The following is a 14,670-nucleotide window of genomic DNA, read 5'->3' on the forward strand; positions in this document are numbered from 1 at the left end:
CCAACTTAAACCCGTGGCTTGTGAGCTCTCTGTAATCAAGGACATATTATTGCGAGGGGCAAAAGTAGGGATACATGCATGCGGCCTGAAATTCTAAAGCGGGGGCATCAGGGTCATCTCGGTACAACTAAGTGCAAAACAAGAGCAAGACGACTGATATACTGGCCAAGTTTCGACAAAAATATTAAAGCTCTAATTGAAAAAAAGATGTCCAGTTTGTTGGAAGCATGCATACAGTCAACCGTCCGAGCCACTAATGATACGTACGACGCCGACTAGCGCATGGTTTCGAGTTGGAGTCGACGTCACTCCAGTACGCAGAAAATTACTACCTTTGTGCGTACGATACGACGTCTAGCTTTCCCGAAGTAGATCTGCTGCACGGAACCTCTGCCCATGTGGTCATCGATAAGTTCAGCGCATTTTTTTTTCAAGATATGAAATTCCCGTGGAAGTATGCACAGAGAATGGGTCCCAATTTTACAGTCGGGAATTCACTCAGTTCTTTAAAGCGTACGACTTCCTTCACATCACGTCAAGTCCGTTCTTCCCAAGATCAAACGGGCTCGCTCGAAAAGGAGTTCAAATTCTCAAACGAATTTTAAAGAAAACTTCTCGGGCTAACGAGGACTTCTGGCTTACAGGGCAAGTCCCTTGGAGCACGGTTGGACCCTCGGAGAGCTGTTTCAAGGACGCTGCTAGCGGTCCCTATATACTCCCCGACTTTCGCGAACAGCCAACAGAGGAGATGAAGAAGCGCAAGCAGACAAGCATCCATCGTCCACCCCTCCCGGGCCTGAAGAATCAGCGCAGCATGGTTCAAGGGGCTCAGCAGATAGCGAAGGCCCGCGGCTACCTGGAATAAGGAGGCTGCCCACCTTGGGCGCAAATTCGTTTGCCCAAATAAAAGTTTATTATCTCTCTCTCCACCCCTATCGCCTCTTCAAAACGATGATGTGGCGCACCTGAAGAAGCATTGATGTTCCCGAAAGGGTACAGTGGTAGCACTAGCAGAACCGAGGTCCTTTTTTGTCAAGACGGGCGTCAACAGGGATGGTACAGCGAAACCACCAACACTTGCCGAAGACGGAGGAGCATCTGCACCACGGAGCATAAGATGAAGAAACGAGTGACAACTCTGAGGAGAAGACACACATCTTGGGAAGCCCACTCACCATCAGCGAACGTGACTCCGCCATCAGCGAACATGAACGTCGCAACGCAAGCGACAGCTCCGCGGCAACTTTCGCCAATCTTAAGAAGATTGCAGCAGCAAGTCAGACCACCCGAACGCTTACGCTACACGAGAAACGTTCAACAGATCAGTAAGTGACTGTGAAGTGTTTCTTAAAGCAAACTATTTGTTGACGAGAGGGATGTATCATACCTGCTTGTGCGTGTTTCTACCTTTTGTTTTTGAGCACAAACGTGCTCAAACGTATAAAACATATATACAAACGTGCTCAAACGTACACGATATATTTAGTGGTCGTTGAGGAAGAATGAGGCACTTAATTCCGTCTACCAGATTGGGGACGCGGCTCAGTGCCACTCAGCTTAATCATCCTAATCACGAACCAACCCGCCCAAGAAGCAGTTTTGGCGATAACAGAGGCTCTGCGATCTGCATTACTGGGAAAAAAAAATTTAGACCGTTGTGTTACTGGATGGGATCCAAATATCTCATCACGTTATCGGGCTAGATATTTTATTTGATTCTAAGAAAAAAAAATGAAAGCACACACAATATATAGCTCGAGTTTTGAAAACTATCCACATTCGACTCATTACGTTGGCACCAACCTATTGACTGGCTTCTGTAATGAACTACTGGAGTGATATATCTACGATTCTACCCGCATAACAATGAGGTGCTTAGCAATTCATGAGGTGCTTAGCACGTTTTTCTCAGCACTCGACTAATCTGGCGATCTCAGTCATAGCCGCGGCACGTAGGAACTCGATTTGTTCCTCACGGGGCTTAAAAATTCTCCGCGTCACTATAACGCCCCCCGAATTACAGTCCCCGCCACAAACTGTATAAGGCTCGAAGTTTAGTGATAACGCAGTCATTAGCCAGGTGATGGCGATCTTCAATTTGACGGATCACCGCTACCACGACAATCAGGATGTATTTCGGCTACACTGCAAGCGAGAAAATGCCACCATCTTCAAAAACGGGGAAGCAAGAATAACTCCTGTAATCTAACCCAGTACTCTTTCAAAAGAACCTCAATGCAGTCAATGATGCTACCAGGAAAGCTGCTACATGCGCCATCCCATCATCTCTGCCCCTCTCCCTTTTTATCCCCTCCACCTTATACTCCATATATTTGCTCAGGTATAAATGCTGAAACGCCTCAGTTTCCTTTTGCTATCTCGCAAAAATAGCTGTGATATTTGGTGAGCCTCTTACTGGCAGAGTACACTTTGCTGTAAAGTGCACTAAAAATTCTCGAAGCTTAAATATACTGTAAACTATGGAAGAACCCAACTTGCTAAGAGTGACCAGCTTTTCTGTGAGTACGTTGTTTCTCCAGTTCACCGCGTTCCTTCTCATTCTAACACCACATTTAGCTTTAAGTTTTTTGCCGCCAGTCTGGAACGTGCCCTGTTGCGAACTGATATACATTGAATACAGTCAATACTTTACATCGGAGGACTTTCTTTTACCCGTGAATATAATTCACCATTATTCCAAGAAGCAGTCCCGTGCTAATACTATGAGTAATATCGTACGAGTATCGAATTTTGCTTTACCAATCGCTCTTGACATGGTTCCAGTTTTCATTAACGAATTAATTTTTTGAAAAAGCTGTTTCGTTGTCTTTCATCAGAAACCTCATCTCTTCTATTAACCTTACCTCATCATGCACTGACCACTGACATATTGAAGCTTTTGTTTTCATTGTTAGGATTCTTACTTTCCTGACTCAATTTTTCCGAAGTGCAGTGCCAATTTTTATGAAAGGGAACACGGCGACTCCATGGCCTGCGCGCTCCGGCGGCTGCAGGCAGCGCGCCCCAAGCGGGAAAAATAGCAATCACAGTCTCTTTTCACGTCATCTCGCGGCGAGCAAAACAGCCGTTTGTTGCTGACATAGAACGGCAAGATTGCAACATCTCCCACTTCAAGGCGATTAGCGTTTCTCGCTTGAAAAGCTGGTTGTCTGCAGATAGGGCAGACGTGCTCTAAGTAACAGTAAATAATTATATCAGCTTCTTAGTTCTGCTCTCTCCATTCTTTTCTAATTATATCTATTGTGTATTCATTTTATTTAGAGATAGATTGATAGAGAGAAAACACGAAGAGAAAATCGTCGGGGAGGTTAACCACTCCATTCTATGCTTCATTCAACCAAATGTTGACTGGCTTTCGAGGAGAAAATAAAACGCAAGCTTGCGCACGTTATAAAGTCCAATGAGCACGACTAGCATGCAACTTAGACGTTATAACGAGCTCAAGCTTGTACTCTATTCTCTCCCCAAAATCCAGTCAGCACTTTTCTCGACTCGTAAACAAATGCCGGTAGCCACCATCACTGAAGATGACTCACGCGTTATCAAACGACTCGCACGAATACCAAATGGTTTTGAGTCGGCTGGCTTTCAAATTGATGAAAGTAAGGTGTTATCTTCGTAACTACCTTCACGAGGTCACGGCCAATCTTGTGAAAATGCTGACTCAGCGCACTTGCAACTTTCCAACCAATTAGAATGTCTCGAGGTGCCATAGTTGGTTCACTCTAGTGAAGGGACACTAAAGTAAAATAACAGTATACGTCAGAGTGAAAGCTCAATGTATGACAACATCTAAATCGACAATATTATCAGCAACAGTGCCCCACTTTCCGAGAAAGTAAGGTAAGTGCACAAGAATACATGCGCCACAGTAAGGCATTCTCAAAACAATACCGATGATGTCAGATGAACCGCCTTCAAATAATCACTAGTAATCAATCTAGCTGCACTAAATAAAGAACCTTCCGTGTATAAAGAGACGAAATAAAAGGCTGCTTGTTCGTTTCTGTTTGATTCATAGAAAAAAAGGACCACTGGACGTTACTATAGGTAAAGGCGCTAGTTGTTCAAAAATTCAATTTTCGCGTGGTTTGGACGGATCGTGCCATCTAGCGGGGCGCAGTTGAACGAAAACACGTCTGCTATCTCGGAGTCAATGACAGAAAATTGATCAATGGAAGTTGTTGCTGCTGTTGCTCCCGCTGCTCTCGTTCTGTCTACTAGTGTCGTCGACTGCGGAGTAACGCCGGGCAACGTTGTGCACGGCAACAGTGACGTGTGTCGGTCCGCTTCTGGAGGTGGGTAATTTGAAGTGCGCTAACCCGATGCGGGCCACTAAAACATGATTTCATTTCTAAATAAGCCCTTCCTTGGCACAAAAGTAGCAAACACTACGATGTTTCTGGACCGCTATTTCAACAGTCAACGTCCACTTTATAGCTGCCTTTAGTGTCCCTTTAAGTGAATGTAAAATGCGTAAAAGTGGTCATGGGCCAACAAAAAGGAAAACATGTGCAAAAAGATTGAGTATGGTATGGCATGAAAAAACCTTATTTTGACCCGACGTGGAAGCAGGCAGCTCCCACGTCGGGACAGATAGGCCTAGCCTCTCTGCCACGTCGTGGACTCATTGGATTGACCACGGTTGCGTCTTTAGATCCGGATTGCGCAGCGCAGAATCCCCCTTGGACGACGTAACGTCTTCAGCCCGTAAAACAGGGCACCACCGGAGCATGTGATCTAGGCTGGCAAAGTCTAAGCAAAGCACGCATGCGTTTGACGTGTGACTTTCTGGATAAATTTTGTTCAAGAAGGCGAGACTGGGATATGCCCCGACCTGCAAGAGTCTCAATGTAAATGTCTGAGGCCTGTTCAGTTTACTGTACGGTGGCGGATACTTTTGCCTCCCCAGATAAAAGTTCTTAGTAAGTTCGTTGTACGTGGTTGGAGGATCTGTGTTGTCCAGAACCTTATCGCCACGCCATTCAGTAGCTACACTGTCGACCACTTCTCGAGCAGCTCTGTGGGCAGACTCTTGCAGGTCGGGCGGAGCGCCTTTGATCATTCCCATGTGAGCGGGGAACCAGATGATTGTGTGTTGCTGTACTGCTTTATTGCACAGGATCCACAAGGCTGATTCCCAAATGGTGCCCTTAGCGAATGCCCGGACTGCCGTTGTCGAGTAACTGTACATTGTTCTCCCGTCGTTTAGCAGGGCCAAGGCTATTGCGACCTGTTCGGCAACCTCGGCCGTTGTAGTCCAGATCATTGAGGTGTTTGTAACACTGCCATCTGGATCAACAGTGACTGAAACGAATGTTTTCCCGTATGGTGCAGCGTCAACAATACAGCAACTACAGGCATGTGCGTAAGCATCCTCGAGGAGGGCTTTGGCCCTTGCCCATCGCCTGCCTATATCGTACTCAGGGTGGAAATTACGAGGTGCTGGAGCCATGATAACACGCTCTCTCTGTTCTCGAGAAATGCTGCAGCATCTGGTATCGATTTTTGTTGGGCGAGCTCCAAGCTGCCTCAGGATGTTTGTCCCGGCCCTGGTGGTAAAAAGTCTGGCAAAGCGCGCCCTATCTTGTGACTCAGCTGTCTCTTCCAGCGTGTTGTGCACGCCGAGGTGGAACAGCCTCTGCGAGCTCGTGTACATTGAAAGCCCGAGGACTATGTTTACCGCTTTTCTTATGAACGTATTCAGTTTGTTTCGCTCCCTCCGACCTCTGCCAGTTGTGCATTGCCGCGATGTAGGTGACGCGACAAACCACGAGAGCACGCAACAACCTGATGAGGTTGTCCTCTCATAGTCCTTGCTGCCGTTTAACAGCCTTTCTTATCAACCTCCGTGCGCCGTCAGTTTTCTTAGTGAACTTCCGTACAGTCTGGTTATTCGAACCATTTGATTCAATCATCACACATAGAACGCGGAAGATGTCCACCCTGGGGATGATACCACCCTGACTTGTCCTTAGAGTGATGCCGATGTCCTCTACAGGCCTCCAATTTTTCAGTTTGGAGCCGCTACGCTTGGGGCTGTACATTATAGCAGCTCTGATTTCCGCGGCGAGCGTTGTAGTCCAGTTGGCCTGAGTTAGTCCTCTATAACCTCGATGGCCCTTTGAAGCGCAGTTTCCAAATGGCTATCGCTGCTACCGGAGCACCATATGGTGGCGTCGTCTGCATATATTGTATGACTAATGCCATCGACCTCCGAGTGTTTTGTGTATACACCAATCATGACAAGGCAAAAGATAGAGTGCAGGCTAACAACTATATCTTATTAAATCGGGGAGCATTACTAAACATATGATTATAAGAGACAACAGATGCGCGGGCACCATGCAGGCGCGTTCGCCCGGTACTTCTTACTGTAGATTAACAAAAACAAAAGACACCTCGTCATTGTAAAGTAACATAGATCTGTTTTATTCATCAAATATACATCCAGACCCTAAGCTTGTCTTGCGCGGCTGTTCTTTTGTAAAATTAAATGGCATCAGGATGCGTAGCCAGCGTAATCAGGGTGTGGAGCCCCGCGGTTAGAACAATCGATTTCGGAGCGTGGGGGCCTCGGTTCGGTGCGCAACACCGCCTAAAGAAACTTATTCTGTTCTATACGTTTCTTAATTCACAGTGCTTCATCTTACGTGAAAAAGTCCGCCACGGTGGAGCACTACATGGTTATAGTGCTAGGCTGCTGACCCAAAGGACGCGGGGTTTGATTCAAGCCGTTGCGGTCGCATTGTGATGACGATGAAATGCTAGAGGCCCGAGTGCTGGGTGATGTCAGTGCAGGTTAAAGAACACCAAATGGTTTGAGTTTCCGGAGTCCTCTACTACGGTGTCTCTTATAACCATATTTTGGTTTTCGGATGTAAAACCTCAGACATTATTATTATTATTATTATTATTATTATTATTATTATTATTATTATTATTATTATTATTATTATTATTATTATTATTATTATTATTATGTCTTTTGTGGCAGAGCAATGAACAGGCTGGCAGTTTTCTTGTTGAGTTGACATAGGAACATATACAGACGCAAGAAATGACAGGGAATACCACGTTTGTGCTCAATCAATCGTTAATTTTAATGTACCAATGGAAACTTGATGTATTGAATAGCAAGATATAGCTAACCTCTTGAACTTTTAGCGACATGAGCACTTAAGAAGCATGCCAACAGCGTTTAGTCGCAATGTCATTTAAAATGTGATTTGAGTGTTATCTTTCATATTTGTCACAATTGTGCACATTAAAAGTGATCTCCTATTACATTTCTATGCTTCGCCGGTACGACACCCGCGCACGTCTTAGTTGAAGTCGCTGTCAGCAAGCACGAGTATTCAACTTACTTGGCAAGGCACTTGGCTTCTGAGCTTGAGGCTTAGGTTCGAAAGCTGGCGTCACGTGGAATATTAATGTTGTTTCGCTCATTTATTTCCTTATAATGATTGGCCTTGCATGATACAGGGATGGTCTGGCGGATGGACGCACAAGCTTCCCGTAGACTCAGTACAGAAATGCCTTATACCTTATACTCGGCTCAAGATATTTGCGAAGTCATTGGTCCTGCTTGATGACTAGCGCCGCGCCGTCAACATGACGCCACACTGGCTTTGCATGACACCAAAGAAAGAAAGACAGCAGTAGGGATAATGAGAAAGCAGAAATAAGAAGGAGGATAGATAATCAAAGAAAGAGACTGAAAGAGTGAAAGAGTTTAATGAGAAATAGAGACACAGAAGAAAGAGGAGCCACAAAAAGAAAAAAAATACGGAGACAATGGAAAGAGTAAAAAAGAAAACAGAGAGAAAAAGATTGAGAAGCAGTGTCGAGAAATATGAAGAGAGAAAAGGAAAAAGAACAAAATATAAAGAGAGAAACGCAGAGAAATAAACAGGTACAGGAAGAAAGACATGGTGGGCGCATGTCTGACCAAAAAGTAACCCTTTGAAGATTTTGTATTTTTCGATCTTTGAATGTTTCATTCAACACAAATAAAATTGGCTGGGTCTCACTTTTCAAGAAGGTAAGCCTGCCATTATATGATTTGCATTTTTTGGGTATTGAATGTTTTTGTATTTCGAATAAAATTTACCGTGAGCCCATTACTGAACAAAAGGTAAGCATAAGCCTGTGAAAAATTTTCATATCTCGATTTTTGAATATTTCCATCATTTCTAATAAAATTGATCGAGAGTCCATTTTTCATGGAAAAGGTAAACCACCTTCCAAAGTTTAGTATTTTTTTTATTTTAACACTGAAATCGCTTTATGTCAGGGTCCACCACGACTACACCGACGTATTTTTGTCACGGATATGACGTTAAAAATAAACCCTACAGTTTGCAAAAAAGAAAACGATATGAAACGCTCTGTTGCGAGGCGTCAGACCAGCAAACTTTCGAACAGCAGCGCGTGCCGCTAACTGCTACACCAAAGTACGCTTTTTTTTCTTTCTTTATTGCTGGTGTACTATCGGCATCAAATGAAACGCGAACAGCGGAGCGCGTGGCACAAGCCTTATTAATGGCATAGGGCGCACCGTCCACTAGTCATTGACACAGACAGGCCCACACATCCGGTGTGGCAGCACTGCGAGATCCCCCTATAGTGCGGTATTTCTGCTCTTGTTCCAGGTATGGTAATGTTATATGAAAGGAACAAAACGAAACATACAGAGGTAAACTACTGGAGCCGAAGGCGAGTATTGTAGCACGGTTTGTCATCATGGAGCCCATAATCACGGAATGCCTGGCAAATTCTATTTATAGTAGACAAAACTCGGTTCACAATGCTGGCAATTTCACGCCGTTTCACTTCGTGCCGGTAAAGCGAAACAATTTGCGGTCTCTGTTCCGAAGAAGTGCTCGGCATTTCCACTTAAAGCGACGCCTTTTCCGGTAGGTCTCTGAAAGAAGGGTGCAGGTGAAGCAGCTCTGGCGAACGACACACGACGATTGTTTTAAAATCAACCGCCAACCGATCATATTTCTCTTTTTGTTTTATCTTGCCAAGACACTGATTGTACTGCGACGCTGAAGTAAAATCAAGGAATTGCGAGTGATGCAACCAAATACGCCCACGATAGCCACCATTATCACCATACGAAAACTGGGGCAGAAACGGAGATAACGCACTCTGTAGGGGGATCGCGCAGTGCTGCCGAATCGGATGTGCACACCTGTCAATGGTGATGACTGGACGGCCAACACTATACTATTTCTAATGCTTGAAAAACGCGCTCCGGTGTTCGGGTTTCATTTGATGCCAATAGTACATACAGCATTCGCAAACAAACACACATCAAACAAACGACAAACATAAAAAAAAGAAAAGGTAAAAAGCGTCAAAGTATTAAATCCAGCTCTGCAGGCTAGCCATGGACCAAGATCTGGACATTATTACACCCCAAGAAACTAAAGTGGAAAGCGTGGACGCCACCGAGAGCCTACTGCGACGTTTCACCGGACGCTACAGTGCCAACGTCAGTCATGCAGTTGTAGGTTGGTAGGGTGCGTGATCTTTGTGCGGGATAGTTGAGGTGGCGCTGTTCAAAATGTCATGTCTGATTCGTCTGGAAGGGTTGTTATTTGTGACTTAACCTTCTTTTTACTTTATTGGCGAGTTATTTGTTTATATGATCCCATTTAAGTTGAGAAATGCTGTGCAATATTCGAAGAAGTTCGTGCTTATTGTGAATGCGATCGCATAGTTTATCCTAATTGGAGATTTTAATTGTGCGGCCAGTGCTGGCGATGAAACAAGTGCAACTGCTTTTAACGACACAAACACGGTAGCGTTAAAGAATCTAATCTCTCACTTAGATCTTCAAGAGGTCCCAGAGTGCATTGGTAAAGGGCCGACACTGTGTACGCATTTTCAAGGCTCCAGTCATGCGCGCCTAGATAGGGCCTATGTGTCACAGGAGTTGGTTCCGAATGTCTGTGAGTAGAATGCCCTCCCTGTTTCATTTAGCGATCCCTGCTTAGCATCATTTGTATTACACTACACCACCATGCGCATGTTGTCACGAGCGCTAACGGCAAGGCGTTTATATACACCATATACCATCTGGCGGTCCTCAGAGCTCCGCAGATTAAGCGCGTTTTCTTCAGCCGTAGTGAGATGGCGCTACGAGGGGGTGTTGGGCTAGCTCGTCGTCTCCTCACGCGTTTCGGAGAGCACCGCCTCCACGGAGCGTGGTCTCTCCTGCTCGCGCGTTTATCAGACTTGTGTTTCGAGAGAGCAAAAAAGGTCACTTCGCTCGCTGCCGCGGCCACATTTACGAAACGAGCACTCTGCTCACACGCGAAGAAGTACAAATTTTCACAATTGTTCGAGCTTGTTCTGTGTATACTTGTGCACTCGTTTCGTGCGCCTTTCTGTTTATACAGCGCGCTTTAAGTGTCGAGCTGTGAGAGTGTTAAGTCAGCGCTTCGTCCTGTGTGTGCTCCTTTCGCGTGTGCTTTCTGCTTGAGATGTGCGCTGCATGTTTGGAGCTTTGTCCGCTTGATGTTCTTCGCATGACTTCGCAATTTGTTGCCATAGCATTCATTCATTCGGCCTTGGGGCGAAACAATGCACAATAAATGCTCAGCTACCCCTGTGCAGACGTGTTTCACTTCGGATTCCTAGGTAGAAAGATGAGCCACATTTTTTGAATGTTTCCTTGATTTCTAATAAAATGAATCGCTGGTCTACTTATGAGCGAAAAGCTAAGTATGTAAATCAGTTTTTTTTCTGTATTTCATGTTGCATCACATTTCTATAAAATAATTTGTAGGTGCACTTCCGACCAAAAAGGTAAGCCTTTCAAAAATTATGAATTTTTATATTTCCTAATGTTTCATCGTATTCGGATAAACTTTGTTCTGTGTGCATTTTTTACCCGATGGTTTTGGCTATAGGTTTACGTTTTCGATAAAAATACTTCCAAGATTTATTTCACTGAAGAGCAATCGTGCTTAGAAAAAAAACGATGGATTCAAAATTTACAGAAGCCTCACCTTCTGCTAAATGATGTCACCAAAATTTACTTTTTAGATAATACGAGCACCGATGATTGCACAATTAACTTCAGCACTTGTTTGGCGGCAAAAATGTAGAGACCAACTTTTAAACGCTGTGTCATGTGCAGTTCCTAGTGACCGAGTGGTTGAAGTGCTTAGCTCATAACCGAGAGGACGCTGGTTCGAATCCTGATGCTGGCATTCCTGCCATAAAAATAAAGTTAAGGCGAAAATTTTTATCTTGCTTCGTCACATTTCGATCAGGTATTTATATTTAGTACTTCTAATTTCCGCCTTTGCCACTGCGGTGGGGTTATGGTTGTGCGTCAGCTACCGATGCGGAAGGTACTGCGTTCGATGCCGAGTGCCTGCAGGGTACCCATCAGCTTAATCCAATGAGTAGAAGCTTGATTTGGGATGGTGCTATAGTAGTACGATGCCTTATTCACTTGGGGGCTCCAGAGTAGACCGCATGGGTCCACTCCCGGCAAACCACATGTGGTGTACAGGAAGTGTTCTTGTGTGCGTATAATAAAGATAAACAAAATAAAAGCTGAACGTGACATCACGTATGGCTTCAATTCTTCAAAGCGAGGACGCCTCCATGATTCGAACCAGCGACCTCGCGATTACGAGTTTAACACGTTATCACCTAGACCACCACACAGACACAGGAGGGCCTGTGCTACAAGTTGGCCTGAACTTTGTTGCAGCTCATACTATAAGTGTTGCGATTGCCTTCCTGAGTCTCAGTAAGTGCGCCAGTCCCAGTAAGTGAGTCAAAACTAGCGAAAAAAGTTGAGGCCCTTATCAGCCCTGATATGGCTCAACTTTTGTCTGATGTCACACCGTGCCGCGGAGGGTGTACTTCGTAGTTGTTCAGAGCTAAAGGTTCCCCTGAAAAATTGGCTTCCTAGCAAGGCACAGTCAAAACCAGCGAAAAAAGTTGAGCCCCTTATCACCCCTGATAAGGCTCACATTTTGTCTGACGTCATACATTGCAGCGCCAACCATCGGTGCGGTCTTCTGAGCTAACGATTACCCTGATAGGTTGGATTTACCCCAACACACGTCGAAAACTAGCCGAAAAAGTTTAGGCCCTTATCACCTATGATAAGGTTCAACTTTTGTCTGACGTCATGCCTTGTCACATGGGCGTACTGTACCTTTGTTCCAAGCTAAAGGTTCCCCTCAAAGATTGGCTTCCTAGCAATGCAGGGTCAAAACCAGCGAAAAAAGTTGAGGCCCTTATCACCCCTGATAAAGCTCATATTTCGTCTGACGTCATACATTGCAGCGCCAACCATCGGTGTGGTGTTCTGAGCTAAAGATTACCCTGATAGGTTGGATTTACCGCAACACATGTCGAAAACTAGCCGAAAAAGTTTAGGCCCTTATCACCTATGATAAGACTGTACTTTTGTCTCACGTCATGCCTTGTCACATGGGCGTACTGTACCTTTGTTCCAAGCTAAAGGTTCCCCTCAAAAATTGACTTCCTAGCAATGCACGGTCAAAACCAGCGAAAAAAGTTGAGGCCCTTATCACCCCTGATAAGGCTCATATTTTGTCTGACGTCATATATTGCAGCGCCAACCATCGGTACGGTCTTCTGAGCTAAAGATTACCCTGATAGGTTGGTTTTACCGCAACACACGTCGTAAACTAGTCGAAAAACACTGCAAGAACTAAACTAGAGGTGGCTACATACAGGGAACGGTACCGCCATCTAGTGAACACTGCAAGAACTAAACTAGAGGTGGCTACATACAGCCTACAGGGGACGCACAGCCCACGCCCTAAGGAGCTTCGCCCCTAAAAGTTTAGGCCCTTATCACCTATGATAAGGTTCAACTTTTGTCTGACGTCATGCCTTGTCTCGTGGGTGTACTGTACGTTTGTTCCCAGCTAAAGGCTCCCCTCTGAGAAGTTGGCTTTCCTGCAATGCATGGTCATAACTAGCGAAAAAAGTTGAGGCCATTATCACCCCTGATAGGGCTCAACTTTTGTCTGACGTCACAACGTGCCGCAGACGGCGTACTCATCAGTAGTTCTGAACTAAAGGGTCCATGATGTGTTGGCTTCCCCGCAATGCACGGTCAAAAGCAGCGAAAAAAGTTGAGACCTTTATCGCCCCTGATAAGGCTAAACTTTTGTCCGACATCACACCTCAGACCATCGGAAGAATCTCTAGCTCCTAAAACCGCACAGGTGCTCGGCGCTGCAAGGTGTAACGTCAGACAAAAGTTGAGCCTTATTATAGGTGATAAGGGCCTCAAAATTTTTCGCTTATTCCGACAATGCATTGCGGGGAAATCAATTTCTCAGGGAAATCTTTAGCTCAGAACAAACTTACAGTACGCCCACATGACAAGGCGTGACGTCAGACAAAGTTGAGCCTTATCCGGGGTGATAAGGGCCTCAACTTTTTTCTCTAGTTTTGACCGTGAATTGCGAGGAAGCCAACGTATCAAAGGCCCTTTAGCTCGGAAAACCTGCCAAGTACGCCCTCCGCGGCACGGTGTGATGTCAGACAAACTTGAGCCCTATCAAGTCTGATAAGGGCCTCAACTTTTTTCACTAGTTTGGACCATGCTGTGCGGAGAAGCCAACTTTTCAGGGGAACCTATAGCTCGGAATAAACGAACAGTACGCCCACGTGACAAGGCGTGACGTCAGGCAAAAGTTTAGCCTTATCAGGGGTGATAAGGGCCTCAAGCCTTTTTTCACTGATTTTGACCATGCATTACGGGGAAGCCAACATATATGTGGCCCTTTAGCTTGGAACAACTGAAAAGTACGCCCTCCGCGGCATGATGCGACGTCAGAAAAAATTGAGCCCTATCATGGCTGATAAGGACCTGAACTTTTTTCGCTAGTTTTGACCATGTTTGCGGGGAAGCCAACTTCTCAGGGAAACCTTTAGCTCGGAAGAAACGAGCAGCACACCCACATGACGAGGCGTGACGTCAGGCAAAAGTTTAGCCTTATCAAGGGTGATAAGGACCTCAACTTTTTTTCACTGATTTTTACCATGCATTTCGGGGAAGCCAACGTATAAGGGCCCTTTAGCTCGGAACAACTGAAAAGTACTCCCTCCGCGGCATGGTGTGACGCCATAAAAACGTTGAGCCTTATCATAGGTGATAAGGGCCTAAACTTTTACGGCTAGCTTTCGACGTGTGGTGAGGTAAAGCCAACCAATCGTGGTAATCCTTAGCTCAGAAGACCGCACAGATGGTCGGCGCTGCAATGTGTGACGTCAGACAATACTTGGGCCTTAACAGGGGTGAAAAGGGCCTCAACTTTTTTCACTGGTTTTGACCGTGCATTGCACCAAAGCCAACGCATCAGGCGCACTTTAGCTCGGAACAACTACAAAGTACGCTCTCCGTGGCATGGTGTGACGTCAGACAAAATTTGAGCACTATCAGGGTTGATAAGGGCCTCAACTTTTTCCGGTAGATTTGATCATGCATTGCAGGGAAGCCAGCTTCTCAGGGGACCCTTTAGCTCGGAACAAACGTACAGTACAGTACGGAACAAATGTACAGTACAGTACAGTCACCTGACTAGGCATGACGTCAGACAAAAGTTGAGCCTTATCTTAGGTGATAAAGGA

The 14,670-nt window shown here is 45.4% G+C and overlaps 1 protein-coding gene across 1 annotated transcript in view; it reads left to right on the forward strand.

The window, feature by feature from the left end:
* The first annotated feature begins 1,032 nt into the window (after nt 1-1,032).
* LOC119173927 (putative glutamate receptor) overlaps nt 1,033-14,670 on the forward strand; it is a 58,189-nt gene continuing 44,551 nt past the window's right edge. Inside the window, exon 1 of the mRNA XM_075895174.1 lies at nt 1,033-2,519. Coding sequence (XP_075751289.1) covers nt 2,481-2,519 — 39 coding nt within the window. The 5' untranslated portion in view covers nt 1,033-2,480. The remainder of the gene's footprint in view (nt 2,520-14,670) is intronic.

Source organism: Rhipicephalus microplus, chromosome 5 (assembly GCF_043290135.1).
Source record: "Rhipicephalus microplus isolate Deutch F79 chromosome 5, USDA_Rmic, whole genome shotgun sequence".
Classification (NCBI taxonomy): domain Eukaryota; kingdom Metazoa; phylum Arthropoda; class Arachnida; order Ixodida; family Ixodidae; genus Rhipicephalus; species Rhipicephalus microplus.